Below are 14,049 nucleotides of genomic sequence, written 5' to 3' on the forward strand. Positions count from 1 at the left end.
GTTGAAGCGAATGTACGGACGTGCAGATCACTTTACAATTCGTGCCATTTGTTCAACAGACTATGTGTATTTTCTGTGATTATAGTGCGCACAACTTCTGAAGCACTAAACAATCTCACGTCATTCCTTTCAAAACATGAGTTGTAGGCTGTTAATCACACCGTTAGACGGGCTTATTTACAGCTGACGGTCATATCGGCTTGTCCAACCACCACCATTTTTGAAAGATAAGCCACGAATATATTTCTGTGACAGTTCATTTCGATCTGGTCCGAGTAACAGAGCTTCAGAACTGATACTCATCTCCCAGTGAGCCTAATCTTTTGGATGGTGACCATCGTGGTTACGCGAGAGAATGATCAAATGCAGATGTTCGATTCAGTTAAATGTCTTTTCAAGTACACCTGACTGGATGAAGCGGACGTTGTGGGGATTAATTATGAGAAGTGGATGGTACCACAAATATCTGGTGCCTTTTGCATGGGTATGACATTTAACCTTGGATAATAGCCTACTCTCACCTAGACGAAATGGTTTTCGGCCACTTAGTTCATCTTTGTGGCCAAGAACCCGAGCTAAAAACTAGGTTTTGGCTAAACTGTTGCTTTATTGTCTCCGGACCAAAACGAATTTAATTTGAGAGATAATCTAACGTGTTACAGACCAATTACTTCGGTTGTGTTACACAGTCTCGATATTACTTACGACTACCACCTAACTAATATCCCGTCTGCAGTCACACTCTAGGCGTGTTTGAACAATTCAGTATTCGGACCATGTATAACGGTATCGTAGACAATATCATGCCAGTGTTGTGACAGTTGACTCGACCTTAGTTTTTATCTCAACCGCAACGACTATCGTGCTCTGTTTTCCCCGCCTTTTTGAAAAAACAACCCTACTCTGCTTCGAATCTCATTCGAATGTTGAAGCACTGCATCTGGGTCTCTGTATTTGTTTCCAACTCGCCCATTACCCATTACTCCATGTATTTACGACTAAGATGATCGGGGAACTATTTCCCTCCGTAGATCCTTTTAACCGGGCAGTATTTCGTACGATGATGAAAACCATGATGTGACAACCTGTACGTCCATAGCTGGGCTACCGTCACTGGATCCGTATCCAGAGTCCCCTCACTTACTGTGTTGCAAAATAGTACACGATGATTTTTGCGCTACTTACTACTTTGTTAGTAGCCAATAAATGTTCCAATCATCTTCCCGGACAACTTCGTCGAAACACCCCGATGGAACCGAGTACCTGCAAAATGTGTTGTGCGAACCAAGGGTTTCATGTTCCAAGTCGCTCCATAAAAAATCCTGTATGAATTATATTTGTTGAGAGCAAGCTGATTCGGGGCACGTTGCACTTGTTTCTAGTATAAAATTCGCCAAAATGGCCATAATAAGTTGTAGAGATTGTCAGCTACACTTTGTACCTAATGTCAGTGCAACCTTTTAAGGAAAATACCTTCAAAAATAGCGCAGCTTCCCCGTCCTGGCAAAAAAGTGTCTGCAAACGCGAACTTATTCGAACGGAAATGTAATTTGCTGACTCAAGTTCTCGATAAGGAATATGCTACTTTTCATAGAATTGTACCATATGCCAGCCACTGCAGTTGAACCTGCACCCGATAGCCATTCCAGTTTGTCGGGGTATTCTACTTTGTACAGCAATCGATAGCTACTGAGCAGCGTCGACCACTGTTCATTGTGTACGTCCTACCTACCTTGGCTTCAAGATACTTTTACCGTCCAAGTATGTTCGAAGTGACAAAGACCACGTTAGCGCATTATAGTTGAACTAACTAATGTGCTGAGGTTATTCATAAGTCTCTCCGCTCATTCGGAGCACCTGACGCAAAAAGAACGAATGAGCTTTTGTCGGTCTCACGATTGCCAGGTGAATCAACACCAGGAGTAGCGTTCGGCCAACCCACACTGACCGCATATGTCAGTTTTCACCTGTTCATTCACCAGTACCTTCCATGTGACAAGCATTACCCAATGCGTCAGCTACCGGCATGCAGTGGTGCATTGGTGCAAGGAATATTTAATTCGTTTTACACTCCAGTGTATGTTTTTATCCACTAGGTAGGTTTTATCCATTAGGTAGGTTTTTATCCATATCCGTTAGAGTCTTGAAGAGAAAATTCCTTAACTATATTGACTGGATCCCACGAGTGGCCCTAGTTGGGGAAAAGTAATGTCGGCGGCTGGCAGTTTCTAAGTATATTTTTCCAATAACACCCATTGTTCTCGTGGCTTCAACCCGGCAGGCGAGCTGGACCCACAGAAGCCAAACTTTCTATGAGTCTCTTCATACCTCTACACCAGGTCATCAGTTTCTAACCCTATTTTTCTTTCCCGATTGGAACAATTGCTTGAGAACAGAACCCAGGGGATCACGCCAAGTGATTCAGTGCCTTGAAACGATATTGCTTAGTCATCAGCTAGAAGTATTCAACACACGCCTTGTTTCATCATTGTTATCTTGCTCTCTCTCACTGTTCCAAACGACGCGAACTGTAGCGTCGTATGTCCTGCTTTTCGTGTCCTATCAATTCCACAGGTGTCTCAGTTCAGCAAAAGCCACCCTTCACTTTTGGAAACTATACTAACATCACTTCTGCAATGGGACCACCAACTGTGGTACAGCTTTCTAGGCAAAGCTGTTATTAATGTCTAACCTCTCAACGGCCCGGTCGAGCACAAGTTTAGATTCCACTAGCCTTAAGTAGTACTCCACACTAATAGGGTGCAAAACACATAGCATAACGTGTTACTTCACGTGCTAGGTCATTGCTAGTCCTTGTCTGCCAACAACAGGTAACGCCGTTGTCTGTGGTAAAGTCTGCGGTAAAGTTCAAGGGGTATGACTATATGGAACAGCCTTATCACACAACAAAGGATGACAAAAGCTGGCCGCAAGCCTAAACTTTCCTTGTATACTGACCTTCATAAGGTCGCCCGCTCCGGTTTTCACTGAACTATCCTTCATAGTGACTCGCTAGAAATCCGAGAAATTCCACAATCTCGGGGCTGTTTTTGGTGTATTGACGTTCTGCCAGCTGGCGTAGATTCAATTCGGACACCCATGTTCTCGAATTCGCAGCTTCCATAACCTGTACGAAATGATGGGCATGGAAAACGAATCCCCAGATAGTTAGGACAAACGCTACGAAAGTCTTCCTAAAGTAGTGACTACGAATAATTCATTTTATCGAATAGGGGCTCTTTCTTCGTCCCAAGCTTTAATAGACGGAGCGTCTAGAGATACGTCTAACGTATCTCTTTGAACTCAACTGAGTTCAATTCGTCTCGGACTGTGCTTCCTGGTGTTTTTTGTATTTCGTAGCAGTTCGTGGGTTTCTTTCGTTCTAGGAACTCTCCGAGGTGGACTCTAAAAGAGGTTTCGTAACAGGAATACTGGGGGGTCACAATTAAGGCTTAGAATGGAAAAAATTGACCGTTCGACTTGTCAGAGGACAGTAACAGAGAGCAAAAAGTGCCTAAAGCCTAATCAAGGCTCAGTTATATGGGGTGTCATTGGTGTGCGATTCATGCATGTCCAGAGGTTTTTTATGCGTGTTTGTGCCGGAGTGCGGCTCAGCTATCGTAGTCCATGCATTAGGTGAGGCTTACTGAGCCGGCTTGGGTGACATGCAAGCCTGCGGCAAAATCTCGCTGTGGACTTACAAACATAATTGCTCCAGCACAAGAGACTGTCTAGACGAGAGTTATTAGTGTGCATATCTCGATGTCTTTGCGTAGAGGTACTGCGCCAAATCCCATGTCATTCGCACGACACCGTGCGTCAACCGACCTGATAGTGTGTCGAGTTATTTGCAATCTGTACCGGTCTAGTCAAACTCACAAAGACAGACTTCACGTGACCGGGTGGTTCAACCCGAAGGTCAGGTTTCAGCTGTGAACACAACACATTGTGTAGAAAACTTGTCAGGATGCGTACAGAATTCACACCAACTACAGCCTACATAACAGAGCATTGACCGGTCTGTAGCTCCCCTCTCTGGCAACCCTTTACGCTCAGTTCTCGCTCCAAGATAGTAGCCACCCTTGATGGTTGGAACGTCGGACAATTCTGTTCAATATATTCTCTACACAATTACTAATACTGTTGCTTGGAAGTATTTGGCAGGCACCATCCAGTGCAGTGGCTGAGACGACTGAATTGGAAACCAACTTGTGTGCGACTGGGAATCCTCGGTTAATCATTCTAACACTTGATATAGGTTTTGTATGTGCATGCTATCAATTTGATGGATTGCCTAGCTAACACCAAGTCCCTCGGCACGTGTAGGCAGTGTGTAAGAGATGGATTAATATACGCGGATTCCCGCAAACAGAGGCAGACTCCATTTTGTCGACGCGCTTAGTTTACCGAGCTTCGCATCCCAAACAAAGAAGGTGATACTTCAACCTGATGAGCCCCAAGATGGGCGAAGCCGGTCGTTAGCTGTCGAAGAGTTTTCGACAACTTTGTGAATAGTCTCCACAATGAGTTATGTTCACTTCAAATCATCTTCTGGCAGCGCGAATCAAGTCTCTGAATGAATGGGCTGAGATCCCGTGGTTGATGTGTTGTCGAGTTCAGCGACAGGTGTTGAGACTGGCTTCCCCAGTGTTGTATCTTGCGGTGGCCGAGCTATTGGGGTTACGCCTGCACTGCGCCTGCCAGACTACGCGATAAGGAGAAGACAGAGAACTGCGGACACGGCTGTATTGCCAGGACAAAACGTACAGAGCGTCTGCGTAAACATATAGGATGACTACTTGGCCAAATATGGCCGTTCACGTGTTCGCTCCGTACAGTCAACGGTGATGTTCCGGTCGTGAACATTCTCATGCCCACTACGCTGGTCGTGTGTTGCTAAGCCGTTTGGTGAGAGCCGTGTTTCGTGGGTGCCGCCAACTCACCTACTTTCCGGACGCGTCGTACCGATGGTGACCTTGGGGATGCGTCACTCTCTGCACATGTACTTTTTCTTGTCTGGGCACGCCCTGACACCCATATTGGTCTTCGAAGGAGGACGCGGGTAGTAGCAAGCCTGACTGCCGGTTCCTTCTGGCAGCTTTCGCGAACTCTTTCATTTAAAACTTGACTGTTTCTTTATAAGACCACAAAAATTAAACGATGCCTTCGCGTAGACTGATGCGTACTTCGAATCAAAACGGTTATCTCGCCACCTTCAACCCATTGTTTTGAAGTCCATTTGAGTCGCAGCTGCGCCAACTTGCTGAACGGCGCTTACTTAGTCAGAAGACTTGCTTTGGGTTAGGATTGGTTATCCTAATGGGTAGACTGGAATGCCCTATCCAAGCTAATCCCATTCAAAGGGAGACGACCAACCCGTGCATTTTGATCTTCACCTACGATCACGATCACTGTTTTACATAAAAGGTAATGCAGCTGCTGGTAAAAATTATCTTGGGATGAATCTGTTGGGTCTTGTTGGTGAGCAACAACAAACAAGTGAAGTTTCGTCTCTTATTCATTTCGCAGGGACGTCATGTTTTAGCAGTGTCTGTCGATATCCAGTGTAGAGGCGCTTCTTTGGACCTAGCGCTGAAACGCTTATCGACATCTCTGTTCCTTGAAATTGGCGCTTCGTAGTCCCCAAAAACTCGCACGTGGTATGAGGCGAGATGGAGCCACGGCCCTATATATAATTCTCTTGTGTACAGCGTATTTGTTTGTTGAGGGCCGCAAGCGTATGTGTTACATTTGCTTGTTATCCTATACGCTCGTTAAAGGTTAAGGGCTAAGAGAGGGAACTGAGTGAAAGGCGATTGTTTACCATGCTAGTTCAAAGTCTAAATATTCGAAAAATTAAACCAGTACATGGTGATCATATTCGGTGATGGTAATCACAGTTGTAGTTCACATACCGTTTGGGTTACATGAGATTACGTGGGAGGCTCAGTATGTCGTGTGGTCGTGTGTTATGTCCAGTCACCCGGCAACTAGCACCTCATATTTCATTGGTATGATCCTATCAGAAGAAGATGTGTTATCTCTCGGGGGCACCGGGACTGATTGTACACAAAGCCCAACTCGATAGAGCCGTCCGCACCCCATCCTTAGAACACCCCGGGTGAACTACCTTATTTGAAGGCAAGTCAAGCAGATTTGATTAGGATGCCATCCCTGGGCTTCGACAGCATTTTATGGAGGACAGACTAATCCGTCGCATCCTGGTGACACTTGTTGCTCGCTCCCCACCGCTTATTGACCAAAACGGGTTTTTCTCATACAACATTGCCTTATTCATGACAGGTACGTACACCCTGGTGGCGTACTGGGCCGTGAAACAGTCAGTCATATTTCTATTGTTGCTTCCTTCGGTGTGATTCACAATTCGATTGTGACCTACACTTTTCATCCACAAACGTCTACCGATCTAACTGTTAGCTTCTTGGATCATTTCAGACGAAATATTCTTCGGTCCACACACCACTCTACCCAGAGTATCAACTCGGACAGACCCCAACCTGCTTTCACAAACTCCGCCATCTGGTTCATCAATGCAGGTCCAAGTAGATCTGACGCCATACTTTTCTTCCATCGAACACGAGGATCCACCACCGCCGTACTACTCTTCAGGGACAAATGACTGAAAATTCCACGAATTCAGTGGGGGTTTTTTTCTACATAGTATTTTCGGGCCAGTGCATCTGTTTGTTTCATAACATTCCCTACGCCATTTTTCTGTATCATATACAAGAATAGCTTTTTTTTTCTTATTTTCGCACCGCTCCAACGGAGGGTCTACTTGTCATAGGAACGTTGTTTACAATCGTGAATCATGTGCTAGATCTATGCCCATCACTTCACTGCGTTCCCAGGGGTTTTGATACTTGTTTTTTTCACTGATCATACGAACATCAGTTTGTGTTCACCTACGTGGTCTATTCTTCTCGGTTTCTCTCACTCAAAGGATACCGAATACCCTCAATTCCCTCATATGGTCCACTACATACGCCTTCCCTTCATACTCTCTCATCCACCAAGTTTCATTCCATTCTACCTTTGCTCATTTTCCTCATCGTTGAATACGTCGAATATGTACATACGATATTCCCGCTGCCAGATGTTTGTGAAGTCACTTGCTGTGATCTCACTTTATTTGCTGTCTACGGAAAGTGGTTGATTCTTCATCTTAAAAGATATTTTGACATTATAGACCATGTTGGTTCGCCATTATTTCACTTCTAGATATGTTCTTGCAAATCTCATCTTCTACATCTGGTCGTGAATGCATCAGGCTGTCAGATTTGTTGGTTCAGGATGGTGCAAACCGCGAGGTGGACAGCACATGACTTGGCAGAAAGGTGTGAAAGAGATCACGAAGAGTTTGTGTGTTGTTGCTGTTGTACGCCTTCCAGGATGGAATCCCGTGACCCCGTCTATGCTTGTCTGGAAACGTTGCAAGAAATGACGGCTAATCGATGTCAGTGGCGTTCGTGCTGCCAGTTTCTTTCCACAGTGCTTCCATGACATATTCATTCTCATTCATTCATTCATATCCATATGCATTCATATTTGTTCATTCATTCTTATGGTTGTGCGGCAGTGAAGCATCAGTGCCAACACCAATGTTGCTTTCTTTGATGATGATGCCAAACTGGAACCACGCGAGTCAGCCTCGGACTTCCTGCAATCATAGATCTAATGAATATGCGGAAAATGAACTATTTGTTTAACATAGCACATGGAGGAGAATGCAGTCCCTTGTGTGTTTCAGAGATGCATGCTTCCTGTATTACTAACTTCCTAGAAGCTGATTTCGCTTGCATTTTCTTACTAAAAGAGTGGAGGACGAAAAGGGGATAGACAAACAACGAAGGAATTTGGATGAACACCGAGCATTCGTCAAAGACTCAGCCATGGCAGTACATCCGTTAGACACTGGACGTAGAACAGATCCGCAGAATGTTGACTTTAAGATAGGGACTGTGATTCACATCACAGTGGCTAATAGCCGAGACGGTGCGAATTACGAAGCATCAAAAGCGTGAATAAAATCTAGGGTTGGACTTGGGGGGGGTATGGATAACGGTCTTTAGATAAGCCGAGTTGACACGTGACTGTGAGGTTGTCAGTTAGCGTGGAATCATTAGAAAAAAGGGGATGGAAATCCCAACCCGACCAAATTTCTGCGACTTCCATTCACAACTGTCGTAGCACTATCTCATCCACACACACACGGACAAAAAGTGTAAAAGACGCTCAAAAGAAATCTTCGCGTCAGCCGAACCGGAAGAACTAGACCCTAAGCTGGACCCAAATCCATATAGGTTTCCCTTATCAACTGATGATTCCCGCTAACACAAAATCCCTTGACCTGCACCCAACTCAACTTCAACTTGACTTAGTTGATTGGTTCTCCTTGCGCCTTAAGTCTCTACCAACCTCGTAACCTAGACCTGGAGAAGCCTTTGTGTCAAAAAGGAAACGTCGCCCAGCAATGAGTCTACCGACTGTTCACATACTGTTCCACACCGACAAATGGGCAACGCGAAAACCCTCATAAATTCTCCATGTTTTTTTTTTCAAAGTTAAAATCCATTTGATCAAACTGATGTGACTGTGATGTGCTTTTTGCCAGATTAAGCGCGTTATAGCATCGAATCACGAACGAACGAGAATGACTACATATTTCCTTGTTTGTTAAACAAGGAAATATGTAGTCATTCTCGTTCGTTTCAGTATAGGTTCTCTCACGACTGAGATCAGCAGCGAAAAATGTTGGAGAGAATGCAATCTGAACTGTTATGTCCGGCGTATGCATCAGCTGCTAAAAGACTTCGAACCTAAAGGAGTTGTTGGATCTGCATGTTTGCACCGGTGGAGTGCACAACAACCAACGCGATCCACTCCAAGCCTGCTAAACACTGAGACGAGAAAGCTAGCTTACTCAGTCCGACCCAATAGACACGAATGGACAAAACAGGCCGGACAGTAAGTGGCTTTGGTCGTTAGTAGGTGACTGTGGTGTTCAGGGATCAGTATCAGTCCAAAAATACATCTGGAGCTGCCATTTGGTCCCCTCCTTAAGCTGCTCAGTTATGCACCAGGCTTTTCGTCATCAGGCGAGTGACTTTGGTGTGTAAGCTACACAAGTCAAGATGTTTGTTGGACAGTGTTCCAAAAGCCAGCTCGTAGGTTAATCAGGTTGCTGGGGGTTTTAGGTCAGGTATGTTCTTCATCAAAACAGGAAAAAGGCACGAAGTGCAAGGAAGGAACAGTGCCATCCTTCTCAGCCGATCCCGAGAGTACTAACGAAAAAGTTGCTCCGGATGATAACAGGTTGATAACAACGACAGGCAACTTGGGGTCCTCACTTGCACAATACAACTACGGGACAGGTCATATCGTTGACTTCTCTCAGGCTTTGAAGATTCGAATGTACAACCAGTACAGTTAATAGTTAGCTTTTTTGAAACAATGTCAATTTATAGGGGGGGTGTTCAATGCCTCAGAGACTGAGTTCGAGCTGAAAGTTCTTGTTGGTTTGTGTGAACGACAGCCTGACGATTGATGACAAGAAATTATGTGCCTGGTCCGTAGAACCTCAATAAATGACCTTTATTTTGCGTCGTTCTACGAAGACCTGGTTATGGGGTGGTGAGCTCGTTAGGATCAAAGATCCCGATGATGAACTAAATATGATGGTCGGCGGTTCCTCGGTGCCCTTGCGATTCCTGACGCAGTACGGATGAAGCTGGTAAAAGTAAGGCGTCTCAAAATGCATCGCTGGTTGACTTCTACAATCACACAATGTGCTGAACACACAGTGCTCTGGACAACATTCGTTCACAGGTCTTTGAAAAAAATAAGCATCTATGCTTGATTAAGGGAATAACCAACAAATTCATTCCATAGGATGAGTGCGATGGACATCCCTGCGTACGTCTATAAAAACCCCACATGACGGATGTTCCATAACTAGGGGGCGCTTTTGTCCTCCAGATAGGTTGTTTATTGGATGTGTTTTGGAACATTTCGGGCACCAGTGTGGATGCCATTTATCGAATCAATTATCAAACTTCTGACGTGATTGTTCCTCGAATACCGGTTCTATAGGAAAAGGAAATAACTTATCCCACTTCAACACGCAAAGGAAAGCGTCGGATAATGAGAATTAGGTCCAGACTGGATGTATTTCGTAACAAACCATGGCTGTCAAACCACCTTGAGTCATTTTTCATCAGTTACCACTAGTTCTGGCATAGGGAATTAATCGATGATATCTGGCCTGAAGACGCGAAAGGTATGACTCTTACTCTTATCAGCCATTGTTTGACTTGGTTTTGTTTCGAAACCTTGAGTGCATACTGAAATTAGGATCCCGCATGGAGCATATACATGCCAACTCGGGCCTATCTTCAGAAACGCAAAAAGTTTTGAATATTCGATCGACTGAATTAGATCTATTTAAAGAAGAGGACTTTTTACCGGTATAGTTCAGCTATCTAGATATCGATTTTGACCGGAACAATACGTCCGGGTATAAACTGTGCTCATCAACGGAACGAAACAGTCAGCAACTATGTAGTCTCATGGACCTCCAATGTTATAAAGACTTCTACAAAGCTATAATGGATTTATTCAGTCTAACTTTCAGAGAGATGCGTGTAAATTACATTTGCAATGCGAGCACGAGAACCCAGAGATGGAGTTAGGCAAATAATTACTAATGTACATTTTCTACCATTTTCTATAGGATATCTACCTTTTTGGTTCCTGTCGGAAGAAGAGTTTTATCCCTCACCACGAACGCGATTTGCGTAATTTTACTCCCAATACGCTGAAAGTTGACAGTCAACTAAACAAAGAATTACGCTAGCTTCATGTTGAATTTCAGTTCTCGATCATACCCGTGCAGTTGAGGTTGAGCTGAAAAGTGTACGTGGCAAAATCACGTGGCCAGTGATTATTTTACCTCAGTGTGAAGGTCACTCATATTCAATGGGAAAATAGTTGGAACGCAAGGAGACAAATTTCTTCCTGTTGTTCTTTTCATCTACATCTGTAAGTCATGATCTTAACGGAACCCCAGGTTACATGGGGCCTGGGGACAACACAAAGCCCAGTGCGACTTGATTGCATTAAGCCTTAGACCAAGCTAAACTGTGCTGAACGCCTGTTCTGGACGAAATAATTCGTTCCCTAAAGCGTAACAACCGGTGTACATCGTGGACTGAGTTGAGGCCTAGCAGCTGTGCAGCGTTCAGGCCCTCCTGTTCCCCTCATAATGGAGTTCTCTATCAATGCATCGGGCTCGATACTGGCTCTGTGACGTCACGTGTATGCAGTGCCATGCAACTGATGCCTCATATTTATATATGAGTCAACCACCTAACCCATGCGACCTAGCGGCTGTCACTGTTATGGATCTGAACCAAAGAAGTCACTGAAATATCTGTCCATATTGGCCTAACATGTAGCATGTTACATATAAAGCCATCCCTCAGACCGCAAATGTTAACTCTCGTTCTCTCGTGTTGCAAAATACGGGTCACACGGTTCAGAGGTCCATAAGATGTATGACACTGTATATGAGGATAGGAGGGTGAAAAAGATACCTTTGTTGCGAACTTATTTCCGTTGTTGTAAGTGAACGGTAAATTTAAACCCCGTTCTTTGATCAAGTGTGCTTCCGTACAGGACGATGACTAGATGCGGCACCAACGATAGGCCAAGGATTTGATAGCGCCTGTTGGTTCGATGTGACACCTATGAGTATATTCTAAGAAGTACCAGTAATGTGGTAATGCTGAGTTTTGTGTTCCCTCAAGACGTCATATTATTAGTGAGAAGTAGAATACGTGATCTGTAGCCACTCAATCACCCACATGCTTGACCGTTCAGCTCACATTCGCTCACTGGATCACGAGGCTTGTCTTTTTTCTCATACTCGCAAACCACGTCGCATCAAGCTGACTCATCGGACATCGATTGTCTGTACCGTCTAGTGAGCGTCGCAACAACTCATGCGCTGAGACACCCACGCACACGTAAACGGACCTACATATAGGGAAACCGAACACAGTCAGCACGCAGACTCGCGCGCGCGCAGGGAGCAAGGAGTCAGCCAAACACTCCAAGTCCACGGACAAGGATGGAATACGTGTAGCAGCCAAACTGCGGAGGAAACACGTTTCCGCCGTCCGAACTTTCACCAAGGGACTCTCACATATGATAGGTTCCCTTATGACTTGCTCCAAATTTTATATTGCGCCTTATTTTATACGTGCTGCAAATCGCTTCTGTAAACTACTGTCAACCACAGTAAAAACTTTTATTAGTGCATACACCTGATTTGTATTATGATCATCCTCAGCTTGCACTAATAGATCTACCATCAAGCATCAGTTGGGAGCACGTACTATTTTTCTGGGCTGACGTTGACTAAACATTCGAGTGTGATGGAATGTCCGGATTTTTTATAAACATGGATGTTTGACAAACGAAAGTAGGAAATTTCTGGAAAGCTGAGAAGCACTGCGCATCTGTTTCATCCCTATTTGGGAGTCATCAGCACTGCGCATCTCACAGAACTCAGGCAGTTTCCGACCTGTGTCATTCGGGCCAGTGGTTAAACCCTTTACCGCTTGACCACGAGCGGCTGATCAGCAATGTGATTAGCTCTTACTTCAACAGGACATAGCGCAACTCATCCTTTGGTCACGGAAACCACATCACGTGGTCACGTATTGACTGCTTCCCCGAGCGATGACTTCTCACAGGGGGGGGAGTTATTTCCCCTCCCAGCTATTTATTGACTGACGGTGACGTGAAGAGAGTTGACAATTTCGAAAAAGATTGCAGCTGGTAGATCGCTTTCAGAGAATTGCAAAATTCTTCTTGCTACCACCAAGCAGCGAATTCTTTCATCTGCCCACCTTGTGCTCTCCACCATTTGTCTTTGATGTAGTTAAGTTACTGAGCAAGGTTATTTCGAGCATCCATTGCCCGCTGTTGGCTGCTGCTCAGTTGTGCAATGGATTCGTCAAGCACTTCATTTTTTCCAGTTAATAGCTGTTTTGTGGATTGCTTGTTGCCGTCAGGCCAGTTATGGAGGCAGTTGTTTGATAGGGCTGAATGTTATCGTCAACTTTCTACTGCCTCAAGCTGCGTCAAGCTTTTGTCATGCGGCTGGATGAGTGGAGGCTGTCAGCATGGTCGCCAGTTAGTAGTGGGTCATCACACTCATTTTAGTGTTTAGCATGTCTTTTGGACGCTTCACTGGGGAACGATAACGTAATCGAGTAGATAAAGTGGCCGCTGCGCGGATATGTCATGTGACTTTCTTGCTCGTTGAGGCAAACTCTCAGAAATGGGTCACCTTTGATGCTTACTGTTACCATGTGGTCCGCGAAAGCCAAGAAACAATGACCCTGATCTGGACCGACACGTGCGTAAAAGTTTCCCAGCAGCAGTCCTGTTGGTTTTCGAAACTGATCAAGTGGAAGCATAGATGTGAATGATTAGAACCTTTCGTTCTGAACTCCTATTGAGCACAGCTTTGAAGCACTGATCCCAGTCACATTGTTACTGCTTTTCAACCTCAGCCGTATTGATGCCTGACGTGGATTGAGTCGGGGGTTTCTGATCCAGACATTTTCCTTTTGTGGTCGGACAGCACAACATGGTTATGTTTTTCTCCGGTGAGACGTCAATTCAGTAGGATGCGTGTCCGAAAACGGCTTCTCGAGCGCTTTCTTGGTAAGCCAAATGCGATTCTCTCGGGACCGCCATGTTGACCCTGTTCAGCACCATTGCCACCAAGGATGATTGATCTACGGATCAGTTGGATCCAGAAGCGCAGGTAATTTGAGTTAATCCATGGTTGGCAGTCGCCCGGGGGAACACGATTACTTTCCCTTATCTGCAATATATCAGAACTAGTATAAACTGTTTAAAACCCTCCAGACACTGATTCTAGTGGAAAGGGTGTGACAGTTAGGAATCGAGAGACCGGACTCCAGAATGACCACAAAGTCTTTCCGTTTTCGT

At 44.9% G+C, this 14,049-nt stretch overlaps 1 protein-coding gene across 1 annotated transcript in view; it reads left to right on the forward strand.

Annotated features, from left to right (window-relative positions):
* T265_01144 (hypothetical protein) overlaps positions 1-7,257 on the forward strand; it is a gene marked incomplete at both ends in the record, with an annotated part of 60,183 nt that extends 52,926 nt beyond the window's left edge. Inside the window, one exon of the mRNA XM_009165105.1 lies at positions 6,457-7,257. Within this exon, the coding sequence (XP_009163369.1) occupies positions 6,457-6,644 (188 nt within the window). The remainder of the gene's footprint in view (positions 1-6,456) is intronic.
* Between the last annotated feature and the right edge of the window lie 6,792 nt (positions 7,258-14,049).

The sequence above is a fragment of the Opisthorchis viverrini genome, assembly GCF_000715545.1.
Source record: "Opisthorchis viverrini unplaced genomic scaffold opera_v5_12, whole genome shotgun sequence".
Classification (NCBI taxonomy): domain Eukaryota; kingdom Metazoa; phylum Platyhelminthes; class Trematoda; order Opisthorchiida; family Opisthorchiidae; genus Opisthorchis; species Opisthorchis viverrini.